At 39.9% G+C, this 9926-nt stretch overlaps 1 protein-coding gene across 1 annotated transcript in view; it reads left to right on the top strand.

The window, feature by feature from the left end:
* LOC123514116 (tenascin-like) overlaps positions 1 to 9216 on the top strand; it is a 17149-nt gene extending 7933 nt beyond the window's left edge. Inside the window, exons 7-10 of the mRNA XM_045271766.1 lie at positions 3474 to 3752; positions 4045 to 4329; positions 4719 to 4957; positions 8965 to 9216. Coding sequence (XP_045127701.1) covers positions 3474 to 3752; positions 4045 to 4329; positions 4719 to 4957; position 8965 — 804 coding nt within the window. The 3' untranslated portion in view covers positions 8966 to 9216. The remainder of the gene's footprint in view (positions 1 to 3473; positions 3753 to 4044; positions 4330 to 4718; positions 4958 to 8964) is intronic.
* Positions 9217 to 9926: the final 710 nt, after the last annotated feature.

Below are 9926 nucleotides of genomic sequence, written 5' to 3'. Positions count from 1 at the left end.
GGTCCTTATACAGAAAAATTCACCTTATTTATTGAATATATATATATATATATATATATATATATATATATATATATATATATATATATATATATATATATATATATATATATATAGTAGATATTAGTAATATTTAGAAAGGGAACCAGCCACGTGGAACAAAACGAAACAAAAGAGCAATAAAAAATCACACTGAGGTGCCAGTCTAGAATAGGGTCAAAAGAGTTAGCGAAAGGGAGGGATGAAAGTCTTGAAACCTCCCTCTTGAAAGAGTTCAAGTAAAAGGAAGGTGGAAATACAGATGAAGACAGGGAGTTCCCGTGTATACTGAAGAAAGGAATGAATGATTGAGAGTATTGTTAATATTTTACAGTAGAGATGTGGACAGAATAGCGATGAGAGAAAGAATAAAGTTTTGTGTTGCGAGGCTGTGGGAGGAGGGGAGGCATGCGATTAGCAAGATCAGAAGAGCAGGCGGCATGAAAATATTGGTAGAAGATATCAAGGCGGTGAGAAAAAGGCTGAAAACAGTCAGAGAAGAGGAGTCAATAGGACGAAAAGTTGTTGTTACAACCACATTTAACATTAGACTATGAGTGGAATTTCCTCCTCCTATTCCATACATGTGAAATTTATTCCCTGCGATGTCTAATGAACTATTTTCAGGGTTCTAAGAACTTACCATTACAGCCAGATGTAACCTCGCTGAACGCTTCTCTTTGTGTCTCGCAACTCAAGGGAGCAGTCTAAGCCTGCCCTCTAATGACAAGTCTCCTTCTTCACACAAATCTACATGCACACACACAAACACACACACACACACACACACACACACACACACACACACACACACACACACATTCATTTATATATATATATATATATATATATATATATATATATATATATATATATATATATATATATCTATATCTATATCTATCTATCTATCTATCTATCTATCTATCTATCTATATATATATATATATATATATATATATATATATATATATATATATATATATATATATATATATATATATATATATATATATATATATATATATATATATATATATATAATAGGCGACTCCTACACCATCCTCGGAGTCTCCCTTCTGAGGAGGGAACCATAAATGTTTCCAGGTCGGACTATTCTTTAAATATAGATACTAAATGTCTTGACACCCCACGCAACTTTTTCATTATTTGTGGACTTACATCTAATTTTCAATCTGTAGAACACCGTCTTTCCTCTACTAAACCTCATATCTTTTCCTCACTGAAGCACATGTATCTGTGGTATCTTACAGTAGGCCATTTTCAGTTCCCTCCTACTTCATCCTCATTTCATTTCCAAAACTGGGTGTTGCGTCCATGTGTGCAATGACTTGACTTGCTCTCGTGCCCAAGCTCCTGATTCTTCATGGTTTTCTACCATCTGGCTACAACTTCAGAGTCACTCTTTAACTAAATTTATCGGTGCTCTCTATCTTTCACCAAAATTCTTTTGACTCTAAGAAATTCTTTCCCTAATTAACTTCAAAAGTTAAGCAGATTCGGTCTCTAGATCCTTTCGCGGAGATCTTCTTTGAACACTAGTGTTCACCACAATTTTTTTTTTATATGTTATGGCCTATAGCGCCTGTAGGATACTTAAACAGTATGTATAGGAAGCGCTGTTCAGCTTCCACCCATTAGTGGCGCAGGCAATTTTATTTATAGTGGTACCAATATTAGGGTCCATATCACCACCCAAGCGCATCTTTGGTGTAACCACCTAGAGCTTGGGTATCATGGTGACATGTAGGTAACTTTAAACCATTCGACAAATGGCATAGTTTCAAGGCGGTACATGGTGGGATTCGAATCTACGCGTGGACGTCTGCCCGATCAAACGCTCACCAACTTATCCAATACGCCACCGTCTCTCTGCTTTGGCTCTCCTCTCCCTTCACCGACCATCCTGATAAACTAATCTTCAACATTGTTATCCTTCTCTCTGCAACTTGATCTCAAGTTTCCTTTCCGACCGTTCTTTTGCAGCCGTGGAAGACGGCCACTGTTCTTCTCTTAAATCTATTAACAGTGGTGTTCCTCAGGGTTCTGTACTGTCACCCACTCTCTTTCTGTTATACATTAATGATCTTAACCAAATTTCTTGCCCTATCCACTCCTACGCTGATGATAATACTCTACATCTTTCTACGTCGTTTTAGAGACGACCAAGCCTTTATGAAGTCAACAGATTACGCAAAGACACCACAGAACGGCCAAACTTCTGATCTTTCTAAGATTTCTGATTGGGACAGAGAAAACTTAATAGTGTTCAATGCCTCAAAAATGCAATTCCTTCATCTATCAACTCAACACAATTTTCCAGACAACTATCCCGTCTTCTTCAATGACACTCAGCTTTTCCCATTTTCTATACTGAATATCCTCAGTCTGTCCTTTACTCATAATATGAGTTCGAAACTTTACATCTCATCTTTTGCTGAAACAGCTCCTATGAAGTTAGGCGTTCTGCGGCATCTCTGCCAGTTTTTCTCACCCCTCCAACTGCTAACTCTGTACAAGGGCCTCATCCGTCCTTGTATGGAGTACTCTTCGCATGTTTGGGGGGTTCCACTCACACAGTTTTATTAGACAGGAAGGAATCAAAAGGTTTTCGTCCTCTGGCCTTCAGCCTCTTTCTCACCGCCGAAATGTTGCATCTCTTTCTATCTTTTATCAGTATTTTCATGCTAACTGCTGTACTGATCTTGCTAACTGCATGCCTTCCCTCTCCCTGCGCCCTGGAATTCCCTGCTTTTGTAATTCCACCTTCCTACGACTTGATTTTTTTTAAGAGGGCGGTTTCAAGACATTTGTTTCAGACTTTTGGCTAACTCTATGGTCAACTTTTTTAGGGAACTGGCAATGAAGTGGGCTTTTTTTTTCTTTGTTGCTCTTAGCCAGCTTCCACTCTTACATAAAACGAAGGCATTCTAAGGCGTCTCTGCCAGTTTTTTTTTTTTTTTATCACAGCCTCAACTGTTATCTCTGTACAAGGGCCTTATCCGCCAATGTATGAGTATTCTTCCCATGTATGGGGATGTTCTATCTAATAGGATGGAATAAAAAACTTCTCGTCTTATCATTTATCTTCTTTGACTGACTGTCTTCTGCCTTTTTTTTCACCGGTCGACGCATATTTTTTTTTTTTTATTCTTATTCTGTCCATCTCTCTAACATTCATCACTTCCTCTTATAAACTCTGGAACTCCCTGCCTGCTTCTTTACTCCCATCTACTTATGACTTGAACTCATTTAATTAAGAGGAAGGTTTCAAGACATTTATCCCATTGTTTTGGCTACCTCTCTTGACCATTTTCGGGAACTGGCATCCCACAGAGCCTTTTTGTTTAATTTGTTGCCCTTTTCCAGTTTTTCCCCTCTTACACATAAAAGTAACCGTGTCTCTCCATCAGTGCTACCCTTCACTTGGCTGCATCGGAGGACACAATCCTGGAAGGTGCGTGGCTAATGAGACCATGTGCAGCATGAATAATGAATACATCTCCAGCGACAAGTGTTCTAGTAGTGATGGTAGCTGTTCCTGTTGCAAGACTTGCACACCTGATCAAATATGCGCTAGTGAAGGAGGCAGATGCGTCAAAAGAAGTGTCGGCTGTACAGAAGGATTTAGGGAGAGCATACTCGGTGGAGGCTGCTGTGCCGATGAGTGTATCTGTTGTATTCCAAACCCGGTTAGTATATCATTTATCTTTTTGTATACTGTGTGTGTGTGTGTGTGTGTGTGTGTGTGTGTGTGTGTGTGTGTGTGTGTGTGTGTGTGTGTGTGTGTGTATGACATAAAGTCTCCATGCTTTAAAAATAATTTCCAATACGTAATAAATGATGAAACCTACAACATATTAAGTATTTGTTTGAAACATTTGAAGCAGAAAGTAAATTTTGAGACTTAAGTTATCTCAAATTATTATGGGTATATTTCAATACCACTGCTAAACTCGACTTTATCCATTTCTTTCCAATCAGTGTCTTTCAACGGATCTCAATTGCACCTCTGATGCGTATGGTACAGAATGCACTTCTAGAACCTCATGTAGAAATGGAAGGCTACGATATATGACAAATGACACCTGTCCATTAGCTACCGATATGTGCTGCAAGGCGTGCATTCCTGACACGACATGTTCTAATGAAGGAGGATACTGCGTCACTGCCGCCGTAGGTTGTAAGAGAGATGTTATGGAGAGCATTAACGGCAAGTGTTGTGATTCTGATAACTGTGTGTGTTGCATTCCGGACCCTTCAAAAACGGTAAGTTGACTCTCTCTCTCTCTCTCTCTCTCTCTCTCTCTCTCTCTCCGTTTATCACATATATTACAATGATTCATTAAAGCACAGTACATAAGAACTATTTGATGTTTTCATCATTAATACGCAGAGCTACGTTTCGCTGAGTTTGATCAATTCATTCATTATTTGTTTCTCTATCTGTTTACTTTTTCTTTGAGTTTTTAATCTGGTTTTGTGTTGCATTTTACATCATTATCTGTGAGTTCACTACGGAATAATGGATCCTAAACACTGTTCAAAAGTATACTGAAATTGTTCATTGATTATAAATAAAACAATTCTATGAAATTACGTATCTGATTTGATTATTTGATTCGGAATGTAATCTTCCTTCATGGTTTTCATTCTAGTGTTGGAATACGATCTGCCTCGCCGATCCCAACCCTGTAGTGTTTGACAGCAACTGCAATGGTATTGGTGACTACAAAATCGATCTTGATTGTGGTAAATCATGCTGTAAGAAGTGCACACCAGACGCACAGTGCTGCAATGAGGGAGGGAGATGCTACACTGATGGTTGTCCCGCTGACCTTCAGCAGTCACAAACCGGGACCTGCAATGATAATGACAACTGTCATTGCTGTGTTTAGTAAGTATTTGTCTATATATTTGCCTTTTTCTTTAGTTCGATATATTTGTTCACTGATCAGATTTTACCTCCGTTGCAGTGAACAAGACTCGACATGTATGGTCTTTATAACAGTATCGCCCAACTCATGGATATTCTTTCCTTGTATCACTCTCATCTATAATTACTAAAAATGTTAAGTTATATACATTTTTTTTATGGAAGAGGGAAGACTGCCAAGGGCAACAAAATGTTAGAAAAAAAGACCCACAAGAATTGCAGGTTCTCTAAAGGTCCGAGAGTCATCCTAAAGTTTGGGACAAATGTCTTGACACCTCTCTCTTAAAAGAGGTCAAATCGTAGGGAAGATGGAAATACAGAAACAGGCAGGGAGTTCCAGAGTTTACCAGTGAAAGGTATGAATGATTGAGAGTACTGGTTAACTCTTGCGTTAGGGAGTTGGACAGAATAGGGATGAGAGGAAGAAGAAAGCCTTGTGCAGTGAGGCCGCAGGAAGAGGGGAGGCATGCAGTTAGCAACATCAGTAGAGCAGTTAGCTTGAAAATAGAGATAAAAGATGAAAGTGATGCAATATTTTGGCAGTGAGAAAGAGGCTGAAGATAGTCAGTCAGAAGAGGGGAGTTGATGAGACGAAAAGCTTTTGATTCCACCCTATCTAATAAAGCTGTAAGAGTGAAACCCCCAAACATGCGAAGAGTACTCCATACAAGGACGGATAAGGCCCTTGTACAGAGTAAGCAGTTGGAGGGTCGATAAAACTGGCGGAGACGCCGCAGAACGCCTAAATTCATAGAAGCTGTTTTAGCAAGAGATGAGATGTGAAGTTTCCAGTTAAGATTATGAGTAAAGGACAGACCGAGGATATTCAGTGTGGAAGAGGGAGACAGTTGAGTGTCATTGAAGAAGAGGGATAGTTGCCTGGAAGGTTTTGTCGAGTTGATAGATGGAGGAATTGAGTTTTGAAGCATTGAAAACTACTAGGTTTTCTATGCCCCAATCAGAAATCTTAGAAAGATCAGAAGTCAGGCGTTCTGTGGCGTCCCTGCGTGATCTGTTGACTTCCTGAAGGGTTGGTCGTCTCTGAAAGGACGTGGAAAGATATAGGTGGTATCACCAGCGTAGGAGTGGATAGGGCAAGAAGTTTGGTTAAGAAGGTCATTAATGAATAATAGAAAGAGAGTGGGTGATAGGACAGAACCCTGAGGAACACCACTGTTAATAGATTTAGGAGAAGAACAGTGGCCGTCTACCATGGCTGCAATAGAACGGTCGGAAAGGAAACTTGAGATAAAGTTGCAGAGAGAAGGATAGAAACCGTAGGAGGGCAGTTTTGAAATCAAAGCTTTGTGCCAGACTCTATCAAAAGCTTTTGATATGTCTAACGCTACAGCAAAAGTTTCACCGAAATCTCTAAAAGAGGATGACCAAGACTCAGTAAGGAAAGCCAGAAGATCACCAGTAGAGCGACCTTGATGGAAGCCATACTGGCGATCAGATAGAAGATTGTGAAGCGACATGTTTGAGAATCTTCCTATTCAGGATAGATTAAAAACTTAGACAAGCAAGAGATTATGGCTATAGGACGGTAGTTTGAGGGATTAGAACGGTCATCCTTTTTAGGAACAGGCTGAATGTCGGCAAACTTCCAGCAAGAAGGAAAGGTAGAAGTCGATAGACATTGTTGAAAGAGTTTAGCCAGGCAAGATGCAAGCACGGAAGCACAATTTTTGAGAAAAATAGGAGGGACCTCATCAGGTCCATAAGTATTTCGAGGGTTTAGGCCAGCGAGGGCATGAAAAACATCATTACGAAGAATTTAATTGTAGACATGAAATAGTCAGAGGGAGGAGGAGAGGAGGACAAGCCCAGAATCATCCAAGGTGGAGTTGTTAGCAAAGGTTTGAGAGAAGAGTTCAGCTTTAGAGACAGAAGAGATGGCAGTGGTGCCATCAGGATGAAATAAAGGAGGAAAGATGAAGAAGTAAAGTTATTGGAGATGTTTTTGGCCAGATGCCAGAAGTCACGAGGGAGTTTGAGTTTGAAAGATTTTGACATTTTCTATTTTGAAGAGTGTTTGCAAGTTGAAGAACAGACTTGGCATGATTGGCAGAAATATAAAGTGCATGAGATTCAGGAGATGGAAGGCTCAAGTACCTCCTTTGGGCAACCTCGCTATCATGTATAGCACGAGAACAGGCTGTGTTAAACCAAGGTTTAGAAGGTCTAGGTTGAAAAAAGAATGAGGAATGAACGCCTCCATGCCAGACACTGTCACCTTTTTTATGCGTTCAGCTCACAGACTTGGGTCTCTGACAAGGAAACAGTAATCATTCCATGGAAAATCAGCATAATACTTCCTCAGGTTCCCCCAACTGGCAGAAGCATAACGCCAAAGGCACCTCCATTTTGGGGGATCCTGAGGAAGAATTGGAGAAATAGGACAAGATACAGAAATGAGATAAGGGGGACAGCATAAGCAGACGGATGTTGGGAGTATTTCCAAGATGTCAGGAATACGAGTAGGGTGTTGCACCAGTTGCTCAAGGTCATGGAGGATAGCAAAGTTGAAGGCTAGTTCACCAGGATGGTCAGTAAAGGGAGAGGAAAGCCATAGCTGGTGGTAAACATTGAAATCTCCAAGAATGGAGATCTCCACGAAAGGGTAGAGGGACAGAATGTGCTCCACTTTGGAAGTTAAATAGTCAAAGAATTTACTATAGTCAGAGGAGTTAAGGGAGAGATAGACAGCACAGATAAATTTAGTTAGAGAGTGACTATTGAGTCTAAGCCAGATGGTGGAAAACTCGGAAGATTCAAGAGCGTGGGCACGAGAGCAAGTTAAGTCGTTGCGCACATAGACGCAACATCCAGCTTTGGAACGAAAATGAGGATAGAGAAAGTAGGAGGGAACAGAGAAGGGCTACTGTCAGTTGCCTCAGACAGCTGTGTTTTGGTGAGGAAAAGAAGATGAGGTTTAGTAGAGGAGAGGTGGTGTTTTACAGATTGAAAATTAGATCTAAGGCCACAAATGTTGCAGAAGTTAATGAAGAAAAAGTCGAGGATGGTGTCAAGACATTTTAGGTGGCCACTGAGAGAACAGTCAGACCTGGGAACATTTCTGGTTCCCCTCCAGAGAAAAGTACTCCGAGGCTGGATTTGGAGTAGCCATTTTTTATTTTTTTTTTTTAAGTGAAGGGTGTGTGTGTGTGTGTGTGTGTGTGTGATAAGTGTATGTAGTTTTGTGTGAAGAAGGAGAGTTGTCTTTAGAGGGCAGGCTGTGACTGTTCCCTCTAGTTGTGAGACACAAAGGGAACGTTTAGTGAGATCACAACTAGATTTAATGGAAGGTTCACAGTAACCCCTGAACTAGTACACTATTAGACTTCACTGGGAGTAATTTATCGTTTCAGTGGGTGTCCTCACGTCCTTCGCAATGTTGTTTTTCACATTCCCGCTGGCCTTAGCCCTCAGATGAGGGCCTCCTATTGTTCTACGAAACTGTGCCTCAGTGCTTGCATCTTGCCTAGGCAAACTCTTTCAATACTGTCTATTGACTTATATTTTTCCTTAATGCTGGAAAATTGCTTACATTCAGCCTGTTTCTAAAACGGGTGACCGTTTTAATCCTTTGAATTACCCCCTATTGCTTTAATTTCTTGCCTGTCTATGTTCAACAGGAAGATTATTGAATATTTATGTTTCCTTAATCTTCTTTCTGATCGCCATTATATATCTACCCCCCCCCTCTCTCTCTCTCTCTCTCTCTCTCTCTCTCTCTCTCTCTCTCTCTCTCTCTCTATATATATATATATATATATATATATATATATATATATATATATATATATATATATATTTAATTCATTAATGAGATGGAATTTCTTCAACACGGGGATTTGATGGTAACGTCAATGATAAGCGAATAAACAATAAAGAAATAAAATATGTTAAAAAATAAGGTTTAATTTGTAACATAAAATAAGAGTGTGTTTCTATTCTCTTTCCAGGAGGGTTTCATAGTAAACGATCCTCTCAACAAGTGACCGCACGCCGCATCTTGGCCGCTGGGTGACACACAGATGCACGACTTGACAAATATATTTTCTTTGATATGCCATTACTATTCCCCAATCTGAGTTAAACCAGTACTAAAAACATAACTTATTTCATGAATTACAAATCACCATGTGATACACTTTTCTTTCTTTTCGTTCTATAAACAGTAAAATAAAAATAATGAATTCAGCACGAGCTAGTAACCATGTGTTTTTTTCCTGAAATCGTGACGAGAAGAGCACGAGCTAGAATGTGTGTGTTGAGATTGCCAGTGGGACAGATGAAAACTTTCGTGTACGAGAGACAAGCTTTGTGACAATGGTGAGGAAGATGCTGGTGATGAAGGGGACGGTGAAGTTTTATATTTGGGGCTCAGCTTCAGGTTCTCCTTCCGCAGGCAGCGTAGTATCTCGTCCAGCCTTTCCAGCTCCCCGTCGATTGTCCTTGCGAACACCAGAACATAACCGAGGTAGACTAAAATCCGTCTTCCACTGCAGCCTCATCAGCAGCTTCTCCATTAGATATTCAAAGCAACCCGGGCCGTTGCATAACCCATATGGCATCATTATAGTCAAACACACCCTTAGAAACACCAATAATTTTCCATAGAGGATATTTTCTAGTGACACTTCAAACCACTGTTCGTTGTTCATAAAATATATAACATACTGATCAAACATCTTGGAAATATTTCTCATTTCGGAGATGCTTTCCTCCATCCTTTTACTGTCTTCTTCCTTTACTTCCTTTCTCTTTTCACTTTTCATCATTATGTCAGTTTTTTAAAACTTTTCCTTCTTCTTCCCATCTCTTGTTTTCATCTTCCTTCTCCTTGACCTCTTATTCCTTTTCTCTCTCTCTTTCTTCTTCTCTCTTCCTCCTCCTCATCTACAAGTTCTTTCTCGTATAGCAG

The sequence above is a fragment of the Portunus trituberculatus genome, chromosome 37 (assembly GCF_017591435.1).
Source record: "Portunus trituberculatus isolate SZX2019 chromosome 37, ASM1759143v1, whole genome shotgun sequence".
NCBI classification, from domain to species: Eukaryota; Metazoa; Arthropoda; class Malacostraca; order Decapoda; family Portunidae; genus Portunus; species Portunus trituberculatus.
The sequence above is the reverse complement of the archived record's forward strand: the minus strand, read 5'-3'. Positions and strand labels throughout refer to the sequence as shown.